Source organism: Chionomys nivalis, chromosome 10 (assembly GCF_950005125.1).
Source record: "Chionomys nivalis chromosome 10, mChiNiv1.1, whole genome shotgun sequence".
Lineage (NCBI taxonomy): Eukaryota > Metazoa > Chordata > Mammalia > Rodentia > Cricetidae > Chionomys > Chionomys nivalis.
The window spans coordinates 14,305,801-14,329,336 of NC_080095.1; the positions used below are offsets into that span (position 1 = coordinate 14,305,801).

At 48.5% G+C, this 23,536-nt stretch overlaps 1 protein-coding gene across 1 annotated transcript; it reads right to left on the reverse strand.

Annotated features, from left to right (window-relative positions):
- Positions 1-10,378: 10,378 nt before the first annotated feature.
- Tex22 (testis expressed 22) lies at positions 10,379-22,342 on the reverse strand. The gene is made up of 2 exons (XM_057782115.1): positions 22,187-22,342; positions 10,379-10,792 (listed from the first exon to the last, which is right to left on the reverse strand). Exons 1-2 carry the CDS (start codon positions 22,340-22,342, stop codon positions 10,379-10,381), a joined length of 570 nt encoding a protein of 189 aa, XP_057638098.1.
- Between the last annotated feature and the right edge of the window lie 1,194 nt (positions 22,343-23,536).

Here is a 23,536-nt window from a genome sequence, read left to right on the forward strand (position 1 = left end):
CAGGGACGGGAGGGCCGCGGCGCGGGCGGGAGAGGAAGAGGAGGAGCGGCCGCGGGCGGCGGGGAGGGGCCTCGGGCGCCGCCGCCCACCGCGCGGGCCGTTATCCGACCCCGCGCCGAGACGGCCCGCGCGCCCCTGGCGGAGTGGTCTTTCTGAACCCTTCGCTGTCCGGGTCCTCGACTTCCCCGGGTAGCCCTCCTGCGACCCCTCCCGCCTGGCCCTCAGCATCCCGGGGTGGCCCTCTGGAACCCCACGCCCGTCTGGCCCTGGCATCTCGGGGTGGCCCTCCCGCATCCTCTCTTGAGTGGTCCTCAGCATCCCCGCGTGGCCCTGCCACCTGGCCCCCAGTATCCCGGAGAGGCCTTCCATCTACTCTTCCTGGGAGGTGCTTCGAAGCCTCCGCTTGAGTGGCCCTTGGCATCCCCGGAGGCCCAAGCCTTGCATCCCCAGAAGCACTCCTTCAACTGTCCAGAGTGGCCCCAGGCATCACCGATGGTCTCCTGAGACCCCTCCGGTGTGGTACTTGGCATCCTCCAGTATCTCTAACGTCCATGAATCTTGGAGCTCAGCACCCATTGAGTGCTTCTCCCGAGCCCCAAGCCCACCTAACCTTCGGCATCCCCCCCCCCCCCCGCCCCAGGTGACCCTCCAGAGAACACCCTCCCAATTGGCCCTCAGCATACCTGGGTGACCTGTCGATATGAGCCCTCCTAAGGCTCCCTGGGAGTTTCAAAGTGCCTTTGGGTCCTTTTGTGTGAGTCCTTTCCTGCATCCCTCATAGGGATACTCCATTCCTATGGGGGGGAGGGTGTCTTTAGTTTGGCCATCCTTGTACATCCTAACTATCCTCCCATGAGGCAGGCATGTTCCCGAACTGCCAAGGCCTTGGTGGGCCTCCCTTCTCCCTTCAGCTGAAACTGGGATCACATAAGCCTCCAGCCAACACCTCCACTCCCCACCCCACCCCTACACCAGGCAGGGCTGCAGTGCTAAGAAGGAGGCCTCTGTGGAGGAAGCCACCTCTTGGTAGCATCCAGAAGCATTTATGACTATGGGTTTGCCTTTGTGCTCACCTAAGGTCTATGGAGAGTGGGGTACTTAGACAAAACCCCAAGGGTAGAGGATAAAAGGTGGTGCCCCTGATGGAATCCTGTCACTGCCATAGTTCGGGCGGTGAGGAAGAGCTGATTGGGCTCTGGTTGAGTCTGAGCACTGTGGGTTACTTTGGCAGAGAAAGTCAATGGCTGTCAAAAGTTGGTGTCCTGTTCAGGTGCACCCTTGTGGAACATGGCAAATGGAGCTCAGGAAAGCACTGCAGACCCTTCTGTGAGGTTTAGGTGGTGAGAGGGTCAGGCTGACACAGTACTGCACATTACTAGGCAAGGAAGGGCACGACACTTGGACCCAGGCTAGGAAGGGTCTCAAGGGCTGTGCCACCTCCTGTGTGCTGAGAGGAAAACCCGAAAGAAGCAGATATGGGTCAGGAACTAGAACCGCACAAACCTGCTGACAAGGGTCTGGGAGAAGGTGGGCGGGGGACAGATGAACCAGGTGCTTGCATTCTGTATGCCACTGGAAAGGGTTAGAGAGAAGGGGAATAGAGAACAGATAATAAGGGAAGGTGAGAGGGCTGGTCTTCCACGGGCCTACCTCTAGTGTACACTACCTGACAAACTGGCCAACAGAAGAACTACCATAGGGCCTAGCATGGTGGCACATGGCTTTGACCAAAGCACTCAAGAGACAGAGGTTCAAAGCCAGCCTCATCTACATAGTGAATGCAAGGACGGCCAGGTCTATATAGACCCTGTTTCAAAAAAAAAACACCCAGGCAGTGGTAGCATATGCCTTTAATCCCAGCACTTGGGAGGTAGAGGCAGACAGATTTCTGAGGCCAGTCTGGTTTACAGAATGAGTTCCAGGACAGTAGGACTACACAGAAAAGTCCTGTCTTGAAAAACCAGGGGGGGGGGGGACACCAAACAAGCAAACAAAAAACCTTAACAAAAAATTACTGCCAAGTGGTGGTGGCAGTCCACACCTTTAATTCCAGCACTAGGGAGGCAGAGGCAGGCAAAGCTCTGAGTTCAAGGCCAGTCTGGTCCAGGGCTACACAAATAATCTCTGTCTTGGAAAACCAGGCAACAAAAGAAAAAGAAAAAGAAAACTACAAATGAAAAAGTCATGGTGGCGCACGCCTTTAATCCCAGCACTTGGGAGGCAGAGGCACGCGGATCTCTGTGAGTTCGAGACCAGCCTGGTCTATAAGAGCTAGTTCCAGGACAGGCTCCAAAACCACAGAGAAACCCTGTCTCGAAAAACCAAAAAAAAAAAAAAAGTCAGGCAGTGGTGCACGCCTTTAATCCTAGTACTGAGAGGCGAGGCAGGTGGATCTGAGTCCAAGGCCAGCCTGGTCTACAGAGCAAGTTCTAGGTTAGCCAGGGCTATACAGAGAAACCCACTCTGAAAAAAGAAAAAAAAATATGAAAACTCACAAAACTATTTTTTTTTTTTTTTTTTTTTTTTTTTTTGGTTTTTCGAGACAGGGTTTCTCTGTGGCTTTGGAGCCTGTCCTGGAACTAGCTCTTGTAGACCAGGCTGGTCTCAAACTCACAGAGATTCACCTGCCTCTGCCTCCCAAGTACTGGGATTAAAGGCGTGCGCCACCACCACCCAGCCCTCACAAAACTATCAAATAACCTCCCAGTCGTGGTAGTTCAGAGGGCATAGGACTGGCATACTCTGAAGCATCTCTACTTGCCTCCTCTCCAGAGGTAGGTAACCAGAGCATAGGTGGTCACGGATGACTTCTGAAGGAGCTCTCCAGAGCTGAGGATGTTCCTTCCGAGTGGAGTGCTATGTGCCTCAGAGCAGCTCAACTCACTGCCTTTCTACAGGCTCGAGAAGGTAAACCACCTAGCTCAGAGGCAAAAGGGACTAAGGAGAATGGATCCAGTTGGTAGCAGAGCCACTAGACAGGAGTGTTGCCTGTACAGTGAGGAAGCAGCAAGGTGAGTCCATCAGGTAATTTGATAGGAATGCCTTTCACAAGGGAGGCACAGAGCAGGTGAGAATCCAGCAGAAAAGAAAGTGCAATCAAAAGAAGAGAAGAATCACTCACAGGAGTGCTCTGCCTTCTAGGTCCTAATGTGGAGGCAACAGAGGCATCAGATGCTTGGTGACAGAATGAAGGGAAGACTGTATGTGTCACAGCACGCCTTGGAGGCAAACTGTTGAACTAGTAAGAGGAGTAAGGTTTCCCATCACTTCAGGAGAAGAAAACTATCAAAACCATCAGTGGAACCCATTCAACTGACTTTCTGAATACCTCTTTGATGCTATAAACAATGTCAGACACTAGCGGTTCACACAGTCTCTCTGCCTTGGGGAGTTTATTACATAGCAGGAGTGGAGAGAGAAGCAGAAGGTAATGCCATGTGATAAGTGGTCTGAAGGCAATGGAGGCACAATGGTGAGAAGGCACCATTATCTCGTGAGAGGTCAGGGAAAGAGACATGTGAGGGTCCTCTGCAGGTGAGCAAAGGTCTAGAGATGGGTCCATGAGGCCACATCCCATTCCAGGACTTTCTGGTGTTGTGGGATTTGGGTTTTGCCTCAGGGTTCTCTGGTTGATGGAGGTGGGTCATCTTTCTATCTGTTGCTTTCATTGGTTAATTAATAAAGAAACTGCTTGGCCTCTGATAGGGTAAAATTAAGATAGGCGGAGTAAACAAAACAGAATGCTGGGAGAAAGAAGCCGAGTCAGGGAGTCGCCATGATTCTCCCAGTCCAGACAGACGCAGGTTAAGATCTTCCCTGGTAAGCCAGCTCGTGGTGCTACACAGAGTATTAGAAATGGGTTAGATCAATATGTAAGAGCTAGCCAATAAGAGGCTAGAACTAATGGGCTAGGCAGTGATTAAAAGAATACAGTTTCCGTGTAATTATGTTGGGGCATAAGCCAGCCATGTGGGCGGCTGGGTGCCGGGGACGCAGCCCTGCCGCACATATTACAACATCTGGTGACCTGCGCTCATCTGTTAAAAGCAATGCCTAAAGTTGCTGCGGATGAAGGATGGGTAAAGCTCAGCCTATGGCACCTAGTCCTAGAGGCAGGAAACCAGAAGTGTTCAGTTAGTTAAGCTGCAGGAAAGCCCTCCTGAAGCCTGAGCAGGAGAGGTCCGTGGCACGCTCCAGCACATCAGTGCAGCCCCAGTCATCTGAGACCTGTCTTATGTGTTACCGAACTTTAAAGATTACTGAACCACTTTTCAGAAAAAAAAAAAAATATCACAGACAAGGACAAAAAACAAAGCAAACAAAAGAGAAGCACTGTGCATCGTGATGCTCGCCTTTGATCCCAGCGCTCTGTGAATTTAAAGCCAGCCTGGTCTACACAGTAAGTTCTGGGACAGCCAGTGCTGTGTACGGAGATAGAGACTCTGGTTCAAACCTCTCTCTTCCCTCCGTGGTCTTAGCTGAGCTGTGGCGAAGAAAACTAGCTTGAGCCTCCTGGACAAGCTGTGTTTGCTGGGTTCGGAGACCTGGAGAGTTGGGCTTCACAAGCTTTCTAGAACCCAGAGAATCCTGAGTGAGTTCCAGATGTCAGATTTGCACACTGTTTGGTTTTGGTTTTGCTTTATTATGGTTATACTTATGCCCTGGTTCTTCACGATTGGAATAAAAAAGTATTTAACATAACAGGAGCTCACAATTAAGAAATTTTAGATTTTTAAAGAGAACTTTGATTTTAATTTTTTTAAAAAAATATTTATTTATTTATTTATTTATTATGTATACAATATTCTGTCTGTATGTATGCCTGAAGGCCAGAAGAGGGCACCAGCTCTCATTACAGATGGTTATGAGCCACCATGTGGTTGCTGGGAATTGAACTCAGGACCTTTGGAAGAACAGGCAATGCTCTTAACCGCTGGGCCATCTCTCCTGCCCAAGTGTTGAAATTTTTAAAGATTGTGGGACTTTCAAAGTTATACGTATATTAACATGATCTTGAGGACAAACAAGAAAGATGTTTTGTGTTGTATTTGTGTGTCAACTTGACAAGGGGTCAATTGTGGAATTTTTGGTTTTTTTTTTTTTTTTGTCTTTGTTTTCAACTTGACCCAAACAACTAGAGTCATCTGGGAAGAACCTCCATTGAGGAATTGCTTCATCAGATTAGCCTGTGGGCATGGCATTAATGAGTGATGTGTGAGGGCCCAGCTCACTCTGGGTAGGGTCATCCCTGGAGGTGGTCCTGGCTTGTAGAGGAAACAAAGAGCCAGCTAGTAAGCAGCATGCCACCATCTCTCTGTTTCAGCTTGCGCCTTCAGGGTCCTGCTTTGAGTTCCTGCCCTGGCTTTCTTTGACGATGGACTGTAGGATGATGTAAACCCTTTCTTCCTTCCTCCTCCCCCACAAAAATAGAAAATTGACCTTTTGTTTTTCTAGCAGCACTCAAAGCATAGAGAAATAGTTCTTAAGAAGAAAATATAACCCACAGTTTTTTACCCAGACAGATTTTCTTGCATATATAAAGCTCTTGAGAAAATATTTTCAGACATACAAGAACAGGAAAAAGTTCTTTAAAAACTCAAGTGGCCAAAAGTGTGCAGAGGAAAGACCAGGGGAGTCTCAACCCTACACAAAGAACTAAAGGCAAGTACAGAATGCTGAGAGTAAGAGACATACTCTTCCCCAGGGAGGGGCACACCATTTCGTTACCTGATACCAAATAGCCAGTCCTGAAAACACAGATACAAGTCACATTATACAGACTGAGTAGGTTATACTTAGAAATATGTATGTGTGTGTATACATATATATGCATGTAACAACAATGCAAATAGAGGCCATGAATCTGAGAGAAAGTAAGGTGGGATATGGGAGGGTTTGGAGGGAGGGGAGGGAGGAGGAAATGATGCAATTATAATATGAAAAAGAAAACAACTGGACAGGCCTGGTGACACACACTGTCATCCCAGAACTTGAGGGTAGAGACAGGACAGAACACCAGCTATATAGTCTAAGGCCAGCCTGGGTTATATGAGACCCTATCTAAAAGAAAGAACTTAGTGGGGCAATGGTGGCACACGCCTTTGATCCCAGCACACAGGAGGCCAAGGCAGATGGATCTCTGTGAGTTCAAGGCCAGCCTGGTCTACAGAGTGAGTTCCAGGACAGCCATGGCTACAAACAGAAACCTTGCCTCAAAAAACCAAAAAATAAAATACAAATAAAAACTCGGGGACCTGGAGAGACGGCTCAGCACTTGCTGCTGTTTCAGGAGACCACGGCTCAGTTCCTAGCACCCATGTGGCTGTTACAGCTATCTGCTCCAGAGATCTGGTGCTCCCTTCTGGCTGCCTTGGCCACTTCAGTCCACGGTACACATATATGCAGGCACTGTACACATAGTATAAAAGAAATGAAACTTAGAAGCTGACCTTAATTTCGGCTAATTAAAAAATACAAAACAAAGAATGCAGATGGCCCAAGTTCTTCAGTAAGCTGATTATAGGAGGGCAGGGCAAGGGCTGGGGAGTTGGAATGGGAGGTAAATATAATGGGTCTTGGGGCTGGAGAGATGGCTCAGTGGTTAAGAGCACTGACTGCTCTTCCAAAGGACCCAGGTTCAACTCCCAGCACCAACATGGCAGCTCACAACTGTCTGTAACTCCAGTTGCAGGGGACCTGACACCCATGAGAAAAACATCAATGTATATAAAATGAAAATAAATAAATTTAAAATATATATATTGGGTCTTGCTTGCATGAACTGGCTGAGGAAAAGCCAGGGTAGAGGAGAGAAAGACCATGGCATTCATTACCAAAACAAAAAAATCAGTGCTGTCTACACTGAAAAAACAGGTGGTACTCATCGCTTATTGTATGGTTTCTAAAATTAATCTTACAATTTTTTGAGGCAGGGTCTCACTGTGTAGCTCAGGCTAGCCTCAATGTGCACCAGTCTTCCTGCCGCTGCCTTGAGTGCTCGGGTTGCAAGCACGCACCATCACACCCGCCATCTTACCGTCTTTCCACTGGGCTTTCCCAGCTTACGGAGTTTCACTTCTTTCTCTTTAGCCCTATGTTTTTCATGTGTGAGCAGAAGCTGCATGCTTCAGAACCCCATCATTTCACTCCCTCGGATACCCCAGAAATAGCTGGGGCGACCCGATGTGAACAGTCCCCACTTTAGCAATCAAGCTGCTTTGTTGTAAAAGAAATTATTCTTGGTTAAATTTGAGCAAGTGTTTTTGTAAACCAATGAAGTAATCGCTTATGTAGTGGCACAGACGGCTGTGAACTACAGCTTGAAAGGGCCCCAGCAGCCCTGCACTGAAAAAGTCAGCTGCTGTAGGCCTCTGTCTGTTCCAGGTATCCAGACTGGGCTGCTTGGTTGTGTGTGTCAGTTTGACACAAGCTAGAGTCACCAGAGAGGAAGGAGCCTCAGATGAGGAAAGGCCTCCATGAGATCCAACTCTAAGGTATTTTCTCATTTAGTGATCAATGGGGGAGGGCCCAGCCCGTGGTCCTAGGTTCTAGAAGAATAAGAAGGCTGAGCAAGCCATGAGGAGCAAATCAGTAGGCAACCCCCCTCCATGGCCTCTACCTCCAGGATCCTGCCCTGTTTGAGTTCCTGTCCTGACTTCCTTCAGTGATGAGCAGCAATGCTGAAGTGTAAGCCAAACAAACCCTTTTCCTCCCCAGTTCGCTTTTCGGTCAAACTTTGCTTAATGTGTGTTTTGTCACAGCATTAGAAACCCTAAGTCACAGAGTGTCCTCTGCAACCCACTCAGAGCCAGAGTATCAAGCTGAGACAGGTGCTGAGTGTCCAGTGAGGTCCCGTGGCTGTGGCTAGCTCAAGAAAACTTGAGCCTGCTCTGTTGGGGGAGGATTTGCCTAACCTGACCTGCATCCCCTTGACTAAGGTGCTAGAGACCTTTCCCCGCAAGACCTTTCTGCTCCTTCTAAGATTAGCCAACCTGTCTGTGCAAACCCCTAATCACCCCATCTCCTCAGAGCTCCCCGCCGCCTATACCCTTCTCTGGCACAAGTTTTTCCCAGTAGAGCACTGGACCCGGAACCTGGTCACGTGGTTGTGGGGAGCTGTCCTATAGACCTTAGCAGCACCTAGCCCTCTACCCATAGGGGCCAACGGCATGGAGAGAAGATGCCCCGCTCCCCTCCCAACAGGGGGATCCTTGTGCATATGCTGATGGAGCAAAGGAAATCAAGTTTACTAAGTCTGACCTTAAAACTGGGAGGTTTTCCAGGTCCTCTGGGTGGGCCCAGAGTAGTCTTAAGGGTCCTTAACCATAGGAGCTGAAAGAGGAGGCAAGATTGGTGAACCCAGAGCCAGTGCTGCACCTAATTTACCTCGGGCAGCTGGGAAAGGTGAGCTGCAGCTCCCCGGAGCCTCATGAGGAACACAAACGCCTCCATCCTGATCCTCGTGTAGTGAGGCCCGCTGCAGAGACTACAGAACTTAGTGCATCTGTTCTCTTAGAGCACTGAACCTGTGACCACCAGCTGTAGCAGCCCCTGGAAACTATGCCCTGCCCCAGTGTTTGGGCAGCAGTGCTCTCACGGGCACTGCCAACTGTCCCAGTACCAGGCTGCATTCCTTGCTCAATTCATTGGCCTTGCAGCTGCATTAACTGTCACAAGCGGCCAGTGGGAGCGGGCCGGCTCTGCGCCTCAGCCCTGGTGCTCTAAATGATGTGGCTTGTGTTGTTGTGATGGGAGAGATCCTAAGAGGAGCTGACCATCTCAAATTCCATCTGGCTGCAGACTCAGGAGGTGCCCAGGCAAACGCACAAGACCCGGAGGAGCCCTGCCAACCCTCAGCCGTGAGCGGAAGTCAAGTAATACAGAGTCCTTTAAAGCCACTCAGAGCTGAATGCACATAGCACCAGGCCCTGCTGTGGTGACCCTTGACCCGAGCCCGCCACATGCTGTGCCCCAAGTCAAGGTGGTGGGAGGGTTACAACATGCCCAGGGCCCTGTCCAGACTCCTTAGCACTATCCCTGCCCTAGTCCATGTGGCACCATGTCCTGCCTTCCCTTTATCCTTTGTACCCTGAAAAATGTAGAGGCCTCTTGGATGGACAAAAATTACATCAAGGGTCAACTGGGAAGGGATGCCCAGTAGGGTGATGAAGGCAGACTTCCTGGAGGAGAAGGGATTTCACGGAGTCTTAGGAAGGGAGGGAAGCAAGGGCAGGGACTCCAAGTCAGCAGGCAGGGCCCAGTGTCGAGCCTGGGTAGGTCTGTGTTTCAGCAATGGACTTTGGCCAGGGGCAGCTGGTGCTGCACTAGCAAGCGGGCTGATTCCCTCACGGTTAGCGCACAGTTCTGACTCATGCCCATACTTGAACCCAGGATCTATCACTTCCTCTTGACTCATGCACACAGAAGCCAGGCCACCGCTACCAGTCTGTGGTGCCCCCATATAAACACTCTGACAGACTGGGGTTACGACACTTTTACTGCCTCTTCTGCAGCTTGATGTTCCCCAAATGTGTCTTTTTTTTTAAAGTATTTATTTATTATGTATACAATATTCTGTTTGTGTGTATGCCTGCAGGCCAGAAGAGGGCACCAGACCCCATTACAGATGGTTGTGAGCCACCATGTGGTTGCTGGGAATTGAACTCAGGACCTTTGGAAGAGCAGACAATGCTCTTAACCTCTGAGCCATCCCTCCAGCCCCTCACCCCTCCATGTGTCTTGTGTTACCACCCCAGTCCCAACCCCTCTGCAGGTCCTCCAACCTCAAGACAAAGTGAGATACAGGGCTCCTTATGTTACCCCAAACCTACTGTATGGTGCACACTGCCTTCCTAGCCTGTCCAACTCCAAGTTCACTGTCTGGAATGGTCAGTTCTAGAACCTCACTAGGTCCCTCTCATAGTATCTCCCAGGTCACACATCCCTTTTGATCTTGAAGCTAGATCCCGGAGTCTCAAATGGTTCATGACATGAAAACCCCTACTGGCGGAACTGGACATGGCAGGGATCTCACACCTCCTCGGGCAGCTGCTCAATGAGGCTGGCAAAGCAGTCGGTGGTCTGTGTGGCAATCTAACCTCCTCAGAGGCCCACAAATGCTGGTCACCATTATGCCCCATAGAGCAGGGGCTCTTTCGGAAAGTTACTCTGTCCGACTCTCCCTTCCATGGCTCTCCTGTAGTTAGTTCCCAACCAGGTTTCCAGGAGGGGCAGCTCTCCTGAGTCCTGAGACCTTTGTCCTGACCTGTTTGCCCTTTGTGGGTGGGTCACGCCCACAGAGGGCACAAGGGGTATGGAAGTCATGTGGTGACAAAGAAAGGCACTGGACAACATACACTGGGCTAAGCAGGGATCCTTCTTAGGAGGGTGGTGACCTTGAGGTCTGGGCCTCGAAATTCTCGCTCTGCCAGAGGGGAGTGGCCCGGGCCAAGAAGCTCTGGAAGGTGTTGTGGTACATGGCGGAATTTTGCGGATGAGGGAAGAGTACATCCCTGTCCACACCCTCAGACACCAGCTCGGCCACCATCTGCTCAATATCCTGCGGGTGACCCCCCATGGTTTCAGGGACCTGGTTGGGAAAGGTTGGGGCAGACCCAGTCAATGGGGAGGGTACAGTCGGCCGGACCGGGAGGTGCAGGCCCAGCATGTCTCTAGATGGGGCCCTGGCCGTGTTTGTCCTGTCCTGCGCATGCAGCATGGCCAGACGTCTGCGCTCGTCGATGCTGATATTCCAGCGACTACCTGGGCGCCTGCGCGTTGGAGGCTCACACACCTGTGGGGACAGAGCGCATGGTCACCTCCAAACTCAGTTTCTCACGTCTGAGCTAGGTCTCCACCTCCTATTGCCTCACTCTGAAACACAGGCTGGCCTGACCCCCTCACTGTGCTTCAGGGAGAGCTGCTAGTGGGGAAGGCAATACGCTCTTACACGCCCACACTGGCTTACCTGAGCACTTCATGGGCCCCCTCAGGTGTTCATGGGTACTGTTACATCTGTCCCTGGACTATGCAGACATTACAGTGGTTCTGGCAAAGTACTCCAAAGTGGAGGGTGGGGTTGGGCCAGAGGCATTACAAAGCTAGCTAACCTGTTGGTGCCCCCCCCCAAAAAAAATCAGCTCTCAAAGATCAACCCTAGACATCCTTCCTCCCTAAGAGCCCTAGAAAGTGATCTTAAAGGCTGGGTTCAGTTACAAACAAAAATATCAAAGTCTATAAAGAGATTTAGGAGGAAAACTAACACTCTGAACACACATGAACAAAGTTTTGTTTTGTTTTGTTTTTTTTTTGAGACAGGGTTTCTCTGTGGTTTTGGAGCCTGTCCTGGAACTAGTTCTTGTAGACCAGGCTGGTCTCGAACTCACAGAGATCCGCCTGCCTCTGCCTCCCGAGTGCTGGGATTAAAGGCGTGCGCCACCACTGCCCGGCTATGAACAAAGTTTTAAAAACAGGTATGAGGGTCATCAGTCACACCACACAGGAGATTGGAAGGGGTGACTTGCAAGAAAGCTGGCACAGGCTGTAGGTAAAGTCCACATATAAGTCACAGGATGCCCTGCCATGGTGGGTGGTCTGTAGAAGTCCCTCCAGACTGCCCACTTAGGGGCACACCTAGGCACCTTCTGGATGGAAAAGGAGCAGGATGAGACACCAAGTGAAGGACATCCTTACTCAAGAAACCTTGAAAGAATTAATGCATAACAATCCAATGGTTCCAGACCATTGGACCGACCCAGAAGAATTTAAAGGCAGGACTTGGAAAGGTGTGTGAACACCCATGTCCACAGCAGCTTCATTCGCTCAGTCAAAACATGGACGCAATTCCGGTGCCTGTGGAGGGTGGCTCTACCTAGACAATGGAACATTACTGACTCAACAGAAAGAAAGAAAGAAAGAAAGAAAGAGAGAGAGAGAGAGAGAGAGAGAGAGAGAGAGAGAGAGAGAGAGAGGAAGGAGGGGAGGGGAGAGGAGAGGAGAGAAGAGGGAGGGAGGGCAGGCACTTGGGGCTAGACACCTAGCTCAGCAGTTAAGAGTGTGTTCTGCTCTTGCAGAGGACTTGGGTTCAGTTCTAGCACTCACCTCAGGCAGCTCACAACTGCCTGTAATGCCAATTCAAAGAGATCGCACACCATTCAGCTTCTGTGGCCACCTGCATGCACATGGTGCACATAAATTCACACATATATACACACCTTTCACACTTTTTTTTTTTTTTTTTTTTTTTGGTTTGCCAAGACAGGATTTCTTGGATTTCTCTGTGAAATAGCCCTGGCTGTTCTGGAACTCACTCTGTAGACCAGGCTGGCCTCAAACTTACAGAGATTTGCCTGCCTCTGACTTCTAAATGCTAGGATTAAAGGCATGTGCCTCCGCCTGGCATAAATTTTTAAAAATTAAAAAAATAAAAATTTTTCAATTAAAAAATTTGACACACAGGGGCTGGAGAGATGGCTCAGTGGTTAAGAGCATTGCCTGCTCTTCCAAAGGTCCTGAGTTCAGTTCCCAGCAACCACATGGTGGCTCACAACCATCTGTAATGAGATTTTGTGCCCTCTTCTGGCCTGCAGACAGACACGATATTGTATACATAATAAATAAATAAATTTTAAAAATTTGATACATGCTGTTGTGTGAAACAGCAACCACCAAAAGCACATGTTCCATAGCTTCTATGACCCTGCTGGTCTAGAAACAGTCAAACTCAAACTCACTGAGACAGAAAGTAGAGCAGAGCCTCTGGGGACTGGGGGTGGAATAGGAGATACTGAATGGAGATAATGTAGATTCTGACAGTGGAAGAGACCTGGAAATCTGTCTCACAACAAGGGTATATTCAGTAAGAGGCTGGATGGGCTCCATGATAGAACGCACCATTAGCATGTGCATGACCAAGGTCATGTTCATGTCCTTGGATCCATCTCGAGAATCTGCACCAACACACACACACACACACACACACACACACACAGTAGCTTTGATGACAAAAATATGAGGGAAAAAAGTGAACATTTGACTCCAAGGTATGTACTGGGAGAAGGTACAGAGAAACACAGGAGACTATGATCTATAAGCCAAGAAGGGTCCCCCTGAAGGTCCTCCTGCAACCCTCAGAAGCCAGGCTTCCAGATGTGTGTTCCACAAAATCCACAGGCCAAGGTCTCCCCTTCAAGGTGCTGGACAAGGAGGAAGGCCTCAGGGGAGGGGTTAGGTTCTAGCGCATCAGAAAGAGATCCACAGAGCTCACTCATGCCCCACAAATTCAAACACAGGGAAAGGCAACTTCTGTGAACCAAGCAGTGGGCCCTTTCCAGACCTGAATCTGTGAGAAACTTGGACTTGGCCTGGACCTGCCAGCCCCTAGAATTGAGAAGCAGCACTCCATACTGCCTAAGCTACCGTGGTTTGTTATGGAAGCCCCAACTGATGCCAGTCCAAGAAGGGTAACATCAACGTTTCTGATTCCTTCTCTTCAGAGACCTCTGTATTCAGAAGTATATAACAATACATTCCTGTTGTTTAAATCGGAAAAAAAAGGGGTGGAAGTCCACAGGCCCTCATCCCATCCTGCAGCCTAGTTTACTCTGTTTTCCCTAGTCTACTCCATACAAGTTCCTTCTGTTGAAAAGCAGGGTTCTGCAGTCACTGAAAGCCAGATGCCTACCTACCTGATCATGCCACAGCAAAGTCAGCTGCTAACAAAGGCTATCTGAACACCTATACATGCAAAGTCGCCAGTATCACAAGCCCAAGGTGAAGAGCAGGACAGAGCTGCTAGCTAGCTGAGAGAGAAGAGAGATCCCAGGTCTCCGCTATCACTGTGGCCTCTGGGTGTAGGGTACAGGCAACAAATGAAACAAGAGCAGAAGCATGTGGAGGTGGCCATCCGGAGGACAGCAATGACCCTGGGTGTGGAGAGTGTGACTTGGCGAGACGGATATTCAGTGGGAAGCTGATCCACAGCTGTTCCTGTTCTTTAGCCACTTTGTGGGGGCTACACCCCTCTTGTAGCACTATGCCGGCACAGTACTTCTTGCTGGAGTAGCTCCTGTTCTGCTGGAGACACTGGCTGAGGATGGATGTGCTCCTCACGTGACACATAGACATGAGGCCACATGCTAGGCTCATTGTATTGATGCGGCAACCTCAGGAAAGGCAGGATCAGAAGACCTTAGAGAGTGAGAGGCACACATTGGACAATCAACCCACGTCTGACCAAGAAATGAGAAAACATGGGTTCAGGCTTCATTTGGAGAGACCCATCACACAGCATCACTGCCACAGTACTAACTGATAGAGGATGGAAAGCAAAGCACAGACGTGCACACATTCTGTCCCCAGAGACAGAGCAAACAGCCTTAGCAGAATACATTATGCTGACATTTCAGAACACTGGCAAGAAGAAAAAGATCTTCAGTTTTTTGAAAATGAAGCTGGAGAGATGGCTCAGTGGTTAAGAGCACTTGGGTTCAGTTCTCAGTACCCACACAGCGACTCACACCTGTCTCTTAATTCCAGTTCCTGGAGATCCAAAGCTTTCTTCTGACTTCCACAGGCACCAGGCATGCACACGGTGCACAGATATATATGCAGGTAAAACATTCATACATACAAAATACATAAATCTTAACAAAAAAACTTTCAAAAATAAAAATGACACAGGGGTGGTTCTATATAGAGATGCCTAGCAACGTACAGGAAAACCAGAGCAAGTACAGAGAATCAGACATCTACATGATCTATGGCGTTACACAGTAGCACTGAAAGCTGGCAGGGAGAGAACTGCAAAGGCCTGGAAAAAAGTTCTCTCCTAGAATTTTACCTAACCAAAGTGCTATGCAAGTGTGCAAAGTCATTTCCATACCTTTGAGGTTTTGGTTGTTTTTTGTTTGGTTGGTTTTTGGTTTTTCAAGACAGGGTTTCTCTGTAGCTTTGGAGCCTGTCCTGGAACTAGCTCTTGTAGACCAGGCTGGTCTCGAACCACCTTTGAGTCTTTAAAGCTCAAAAACTTCAACAGGCACCAACAGATACATGCATACATATGTAAACATGAGCACACACACACAAATAGGCACACATAAACAAAACCAGTGTAATATACCTCTTCAGGAATATGGAGAAAGAGAACAGGTGGGAGGTACAGCACCAGGCCCCAATTTATATGACAGACCAGCAGCAGTCTCTGGAGTGCAGGAGTGGGGGAGCAGTATTAACTTCATGTATACATGTGGACATGTGTGCATTAACTTCATGTATACATGTGAACACGTGTACAGTATTAACTTCATGTGTACATGTGAACACGTGTACAGTATTAACTTCATGTGTACATGTGAACACGTGTACAGTATTAACTTCATGTGTACATGTGAACATGTGTGCATTAACTTCATGTGTACATGTGAACACATGTACAGTATTAACTTCATGTGTACATGCGAATACGCGTACAGTATTAACTTAATGTGTACATGTGTAAATGTGTACACGTACATGTGTACAGCATTAACTTCATGTGTACACGTGAACACGTGCATGTGTACATGTGTACAGTATCAACTTCATGTGTACATGTGAACACGTGTACATGTGTACAGTATTATCACCATGTGTACATGTGTACAGCATTAACTTCATGTGTACATGTGAAGACGTGTGCAGTATTAACTTCATGTGTGCATGTGAACACGTGTGCTGTATTAACTTCATGTGTGCATGTGAACACGTGTACATGTGTACAGTATTGACTTCATGTGTACATGTGAACACGTGTGCAGTATTAACTTCATGTGTGCATGTGAACACGTGTACATGTGTACAGTATTGACTTCATGTGTACATGTGAACACGTGTGCAGTATTAACTTCATGTGTACATTCTGCAAACACTGCTGGCGAGACCATCAGCAAGAGAGCCGACAGCAGGCTTTGAGTCACCGCCCAACAGCACACATGAATGTTTCATAGACAGTAATGCAAAAATTTAAAGCTAAAGATTAAAGTAACTAACATAGGAGAATATGCTCAGAGCTCTTACCCCCGTTCTCACCAAACAGGTGGAACATTCACACAAGTTGGACACGATCTAGGCCACAAACAAAATGGATCTGCACCAGGCCCCTGGAGCTCATAACTATGAGGCCACAGAACAATACGATTGAAATTACCGACCAGAGATAACATACTCCTATCGAACTGGGCAACCCTTTCTAAGTCAACATTTGAGGACAAAGAAAGTTGGGACTGAAATGTATATTTATTTAGATAGAACATGAGAGCAGATCCACTAGAGTGTGAGCAGAACTGCCCTCTGAGGACAATGTGCAGCTTGAATCCACCATTGGAAGAAAGCTCCTTAATCCCGACACTGTGAGTTCCAGGCGAGCCTAGTCTACACAGCAAATTTCAGGAGAGCCAGGAAGCTAGGGCTACATAGCTTCTGTCTCAAAAGTCAAAGAAGGAAAAGAGGAGAAGGAAAACATTCTAAACTCATACTCTGGTTAAACAATTACATACTTAAGAATTCAACCAGAGTCAGGCTTGACGGTACACACCTTTAACGCCGCACTCAGGAGGCAGAGGCATGTGGAACTCTGAGATCCAGGACAGCTAGGACTACACAGAGAAAGCCTGTTTCAGAAACTAAACAAAACAAAAAACAAAACCAAAGCAACAAAACAAAACAACCCAAGAATTTAACCTAGGGGCTGGAGAGATGGCTCAGCAATTAAGAGCACTGCTGTTCTTGCAGAGAACTCAGGTTCCATTCCCAGCACCCTACTTTGTCCCCACTGTCTGTAACCAATTGCAATTTCAGGGGATCCATGCCCTCCTCTGAGCTGGAGGGCACCAGACATACATGCGGTCAAAACATCCAAACACATAAGATAAAAATAAAAAATGATTAAAAATGACATTAGGAAAGACAGGTAAATGAGGTTTAAAGAAGAAAATAGTGGATAATATTCATAAACAGGTTCTTGGAAAAACCACTTTCCGTATGCGTTCATTAGTCCCAGGCACAGCCACCGACATCACTTCTACCAATGTACTCACGCTCAGTGTTCACTTAGGTGGGTTTTGTTTGTCTGGGAACTGAAAGCCAGACTTCACTCACTTTTTTTATCTCCATGTTTGATGTGTGGTGCGTGGGATCAAACACAGGACATTGTGTGTACCAGGCAAATGTTCTACCAGTGGCTACCAGTGGCTACCAGTGGCTACATCTTCAGCCCACTACTCCTTGTAAAAATAAAAGGGGGGGGGATGGAGAGATTGTTCAATGGTTAAGAGCACTGGCTGCTCTTCCAGAGGTCCTGAGTTCAACTCTCAGCAACCACATGGTGGCTCACAGCCATCTGTAATGAGATCTGGTGCCCTCTTCTGGCGTACAGGCATACACGGAGGCAGAATGTTGTATACATAATAAATAAATCTAAAAAACAAAAAAGGAAAGAGTGTCTGCTTGCCTGTATGTATGTGCACCACATGTATGTCTGCTGCTGGATGCCAGAGAGGATATCCACACTCTTGGAACTGGAGTTATAAAGGGTACATGTGGTTGCTGGGAACTAAACCCAGGTCCACTGCAACAGCAGCAAGTGCTCTTAACTATCAAGCTGTCTCTCCAGACCCATACCATGCAACTTTTAAGATAGTTTTCTCATTGCTGCTGTTTTGTGGATAGAATTTTTGGCGCGTAGCCCAGGCCAGTCCTGAACTCACAATCCTGCCTCAGCATCCATCCAAGTGCTGGGATTACAGGTAGGGGCTGCTATGCTGGTTCCTCAGTTTTAGCATCTCTTCATAGATTCTCGCTAGTAAATATTTCAGTGATGTAAATATTATAAACATTTCTTCCTGGCTGTCATTTAACATTTCCACCTCTGCTTACACGATATTTTCTAAATCTGTTGGGTTTTTCCTTCATGATGTTTGAATTGAGAAAAGCATTTCTCATTTCGGATTCTAAATACAGATTCTTCCAAAGCAGTTTTCAGTTTAAGTTCGGTGTGTTTGTACATGTGTGTTCAAAAGCAGGGCTGTATTCTACTACCCTGTAAATGGCCAGCAACCACTCCAATACCGCTTGTTGAAAAACTTACTTCTGCTTTGAAATTCCATGGTAAGCAGAAAGTAAGCCCCTAGAGTTACTCAGAGGTCAACTTCTCAGCATTTGTCCTGGTGGTGGTACATCTATCCAACTCCTGATTCCACATCACCTTTTTGTGTTAGGATTTAGGGCCAATAAAACCTTGTTCTTTTAAGTGCTGCACAGCTTCTTTTCAATGTATGAACATATCAGCAACAGATTGCCTACATTTGTTTTGTTTTGTTTTTCAAGACAGGGTTTCTCTGTGGCTTTGGTGCCTGTCCTGGAACTAGCTCTTGTAGACCAGGCTGGCCTCAACTCACAGAGATCTGCCTGCCTTTGCCTCCCGAGTGCTGGGATTAAAGCATGCACCACCACCTCCCTGCTTGTTTGTTCTTTGAGACAGGGTTTCTCAAAGTGTAAAATAGCTACTACTATCTTGCTCTATAGACCAGGCTGGCCTCAAACTCAGAGGTCTGTCTGCCTCTGCCTCCTGAGTATTGGGATTAAAGGTGTGCTCCACCACTGCCTGGTCAAAGGCCCTACAGACATTTAAATTACTGTACATGACAGTCAGTCTCTAGAATGGTCATACCCAGTGACAACCAGCTCCTGGTGATCATACATACTCCTATTACCTGCAACTCTCTCTTTCACACAAAGTAGAAATGACTAATGTAGCCTCCTCCACAAAAACAAACAAACAAACAAACAAAAACAGGGGAACTGGGATGTGACTCTCAGACTAGAATGTAAACATCTTAGCAGTTTCTACCCTGTTCCCTTTCCACCCTCTCACTGGGGGAAGCCAGTGCCTGGCTGCCTTCCTGAGGCTACTCAGCTACCCTGTGGAGATCTCATCCTGTGGCAAGGGTCTACAGGCTTCCAACAACCCCCTCTTTACTGTCTACCACTGACTTCTGTGGATGGGAGCCACTGTACAGTTTCCATTCTGCTTTCAGAGGACTGTGGTTGACTGAACCCTTGACCGTACCTCCTGAGACCAAGTCAGAGTCTCCTAAGCAAAGCACCTACCCTACAGGCATGGTGGTAGACAATTATAATTCCTGCACTCATGAGGTAGAGGCGGGAGGATCAGGAGTTCAAGGTTATCATCGGCTTAAATAGCAAGTTCAAAACCAGCCTGGGCTACATGAGACCTTGTTTCAAAAACCCCAAACCAGTCGGGCGGTGGTGGCGCACGCCTTTAATCCCAGCACTTGGGAGGCAGAGGCAGGCGGATCTCTGTGAGTTCGAGACCAGCCTGGTCTACAAGAACTAGTTCCAGGACAGGCTCCAAAAACGACAGAGAAACCCTGTCTCAAAAAAACCAAAAAAAAAAAAAAAAAAAAAAACCCAAACCAATGACCCTCCCCATAGGAATACCACTTAATTATTTTGGGGCAGACTGGCAGGTTTAAAACATTATATGTGAGTCAGCAGTGGTGACCCATGCCTTTAATCCCTTTAATCACAGGCGGATCTCTGTGAGTTCGAGGCCAGCCTAGTCTACAGAGTGAGTTCCAGGACAGTCAGGGCTACACAACACAGTGAAACATTGTCTTGAAAAACCAAAACCAACCAAACAAACGAAAATCATCTATGTCCACACAGTAATAGGATCTGGTTTCACAGGAGATCTTGGTATTATCTGGCAAAACTTTTTAGTATTCCTTGAAATAGATAATCTGAAGGACCTTGTAATTTCTGTTGCTACAGTGAATGGCAACTTTTCATGATATTTCCTGGTTTAGTGTATTGAAACAAGGAAATTATAATAGTCATATAACCAACCTTCACCTTTTATTTTTTAAGCTGGTGTATGTAGATTTTCCAGACAGACAATATATTGTTGCCAATAGTGATTGTTTTCTTCCTACTTGACTATTTAAGCTACCTTTTCCTCTTGACTATGGCAAAGCCTTATGAATCTCCTACGTTGAAGCTAGCCCAGCTATTCTTAATTTTTTCCTATGTGCTTAGCTGCAAGACAAGAGAAATGTAGGGATTATTATTATTTTGCTTTGTTTTGACTGGCCTGAAGTCTTCGTGTAGAGCAGCCTGGCCTTGAACTCAAGAGAGATTTGCCTGTCTCTGCTTCCCATGTGCTGGGAAGTTGTGTACCACCGTGCCTAGCTACATGTAGCATTCATGGTTAGTGACATGCTGAATGAAGAGATGCCTTGGAGAGAACCCACCAAATCTGACATTGTTCTCCAGGAACACACTCTTTGAAATCCTTTGGGGGAGGGGTGGGTAAAATTCATCTCAAGCAGGTTTTGCATATTTCCTAAGTTTACTGCTGTCATAAAAAGTGAGGACTATCTTCCCTTGCTGATCCTGTCAGCTGTTGTGGCTACAGAGGCTACTGACTTCTGAACACCATGCTGTGTTAAGATTCCAGAAGACTCTTTTTCACTAACTAGGACAATCACAGGGTCTCGGCATGAGGCTGATTTTGCATGTCTGGTGTTCCTTAGCTGGCCACTCAGTTTCAGAGTGGGGTGGGGTAAGGAGGTGTCCTCCTGCCGGCTCCTCCCTAGTGTTCAGAGCACACTGGGCAGATCATCAGAGAGTACTGCGCTGTGGCTGGATGCCCGAGGACCCCTCTGCCAGGAAGGCTTTCTCCAACCCTTGCCTCAGGCCAAAGGTCCCTGAGTTCTATGCGGTATCATGTGTGGCATTGTGGGCTGAAGACAACTTGCAGAGAAAATGACTGGAAGGTCTAGGAACAAAGGACTTTTGTTAGCCAGGTCAGGAGCTCTGTGGGAGGTAACATGAGACACAGCCAGCGAGGAGGGAAGAACCAGGGAGAGCATAATCTATACCAAGGGAGAGAACCTGACACGGGACAGGGTTAGGGAAGGCAGCCTGGGCATCCTTCAAGGTCACTAGCAGGGCCTGAGAACTGTGGAAGGAAGAGGCAGAGGAACTTCAAATTGGAGCTGATCCCAAAAGGAGCCAAGGTGCAGCACACATTGAAGGGACTCACTGTCCCCAACCTGGATCCTGGGGTCCCGTCAGCCACAGGATTCTGTTCTTCCCCAGAAGAACCTCACCATACAGAATCCCTGCAGCTGGCCCTCTTCCTGAGCAAACCTCACCCAACAGACACTTCAGTGGCTTTACAATCTAGCATGCACTGTGGAGACGCTGGCCTCATAAAAGCTGAGGGGTCTACTGGTTAGCACTGTAAAGGTCAGGTCTGAGCACCTGTCACCTTTGTAGGGGCCTCAAAGCACTGGGTCCTGGAGGACATGCTGAGGAAGTCAAAAGTAGTCATGCTGGTGACTTTGGGACCCCTCTTTTTCGTTGTTGCTCATTTTTTGAAAGTGTTTTGCTATGTAGCTCAACCAGGCCTTCCACTTGTGATCCTCCTCAGTGTGTGAACCATGACACCAAGCTTGGGAGCCTGTGTTCCTTAGCTGATTGACCTTTTATCTCAGCGCTTACACAAGTAGACACACTTCAGTGCCTGGCTCCGTGGTTGGCCATACGACCCACACACTGCTAGCTTGAGCTTGGCCAGTCTTGCCTGATGTGGTCTGGCTTTGAATTCTTTCTCAGTAGAGACTATACCCACAGATAGTATGACACCCTCTGCTCAGGGAGTGTCCTAGGGGTCTGCACAGTTGGGCCTATTTCTCCTACCCACAATTCAGTGCTTGCCATCTGGTGACGGTTGATCAGGGTTTGCATACTGCTTGAGGCTGTCACAAATACAGCTGCCATGTACATTTCAGTGATGACCAATGTCTATCCAGAGGACACTTCCTTGCTGTGGGGACCTCATTCTCCCTCCTACTTAGTGATACTCCCTTGTCCAGGGTTGAGGACACTGGGGAGGGTTGAGATGGGTACGTGTGGCATCCTCTTCCTGACCTCAGAGGAAGCTAAAGGGTTTCAAGTCTACCCCCAAGCCTAGTCAGAGTGGTTGGAGAAAGAGATCCCTGGAAATAGAAACTGCATGTTTCTGTCAGTCCCATTCAGTCCTCTCCTCTTGTCCCAGAGGTCTCCCTGGCCCTTCCCAATCAGTTCATCTAAGTCTGGGTTTTCGGAAGAGCCTCCTACTGCTTACCCAGTCTTGGGTCTGCAGGTCCTCTTGAGGATTGCTCTTGGTATCTGGCTGGCTGGAAGTTGCTGAAGGCCCGTGTGGAGGGGACTGGTGCCCTTGCTCTTGAGCAAGCTGCCACTGTAGCGTCTTCCTTTGGGGGCGCTGCTGCCTACCGTCCATCTCTACCAACAGCTGGCTGCAGTGCGCACTTCTAGGGTTCTGGCTGCCAGAAGGTCTCCTAGGGCCACCTTGTAGGCAGCGACTACTCTTGCCAAATAGCGGAGCACCTCACTTGAGTTTCTCAGCTCCTGCGGCCACTGCCTTCCACACCAGCAGTTCCCCCAGGGACATCAGTAGCTCAGTAAAAGTACATGCTTTTCTTTTCTGCTCTCACTGGTAGGGATTGTCTGCTTTCCTGACAGGCTCTCAATCCTGCACTCAGCCCGCCTCCCTTCCGTCACTTGACGACCCGACCACACAGGGCCGAGCCTGAACTCGGTTTCTCTCCCTCTCGGAGGGCCTGAACCGTGGAATTCAGTTGAGGGACAGCGGTAAGATGTGGATAATTGGGTCACCCGCTCCCACGCAGGAGCAGAGCTCGAACAGGGGAAGGGAAAGGTCCGGAGGATCCCGGACAAATGAGGAAGGCTTAATGGGATCCAGTTGACAATGAATCAGCCGGTGGGGTAGGGCACAGAAGGGTCTGCATCGGGAGTGGAGGGTCACGGGCTGCGAGGTCTCAATTGGGTCCAGATAAATGGGGCAGCCTAGTAGAGCGGCAGTAACCTCAGACTAATGAGAAGCCGACTCTGGAACCTACTTGACTACAAAAACCTAAGCAAGAGGAACGGACTTCCGTTCTACAGACCCCGCCCTCCGCTGCCGTTTCCGCCCCTCGTTGTTTGCGCCCCAGCGCGCTCCAGTCGCGTGGCCCCAACACATTGAAAGAAATCACACCAGTGGGCGGCCTGAGCGCCGTCAGTTTATTAGTGTCGCTTCAGCACCTTGAAATCGTCCAGATGGTCGCATGGGACAGATCAGCATCTGCTCCCAAAAAGCTATTTACATGAATCCTTTCCATTAAAAACAACAAACAAACTAGCAACACATACAGACACCCTAGAAATCAGTCACAACGCGCTGGACCGTCTTCAAAAGTGGACGGAGTCATCCTCACGCAAGGCCGTCAGTCTCTGCTGGCCCCTTTCCAGGACACAGCAGTCTCCGGAGGCGTGGGGGTTTGGAGAGCAAGTGAAGGTCCAGTACCCTGGCTCAGGGAATAAGTGCTGGGACATTTTTATAAGGAATTCATTTGAGATGGAGGCTAGAGGCATAAGTGAGGCCTTCAGGGTAAGGCTAGGACAAGCCATTGCA

Bases quoted from the DNA above. Each gene is read 5' to 3' on its own strand.
- Tex22 (XM_057782115.1), bottom strand. From the start codon at position 22,342: ATGGACGGTAGGCAGCAGCGCCCCCAAAGGAAGACGCTACAGTGGCAG. The intron at 10,793-22,186 runs GTAAGCAGTAGG...CTGTCCCCACAG, and splicing joins ACCTGCAGACCCAAGACTGG to GTGTGTGAGCCTCCAACGCG.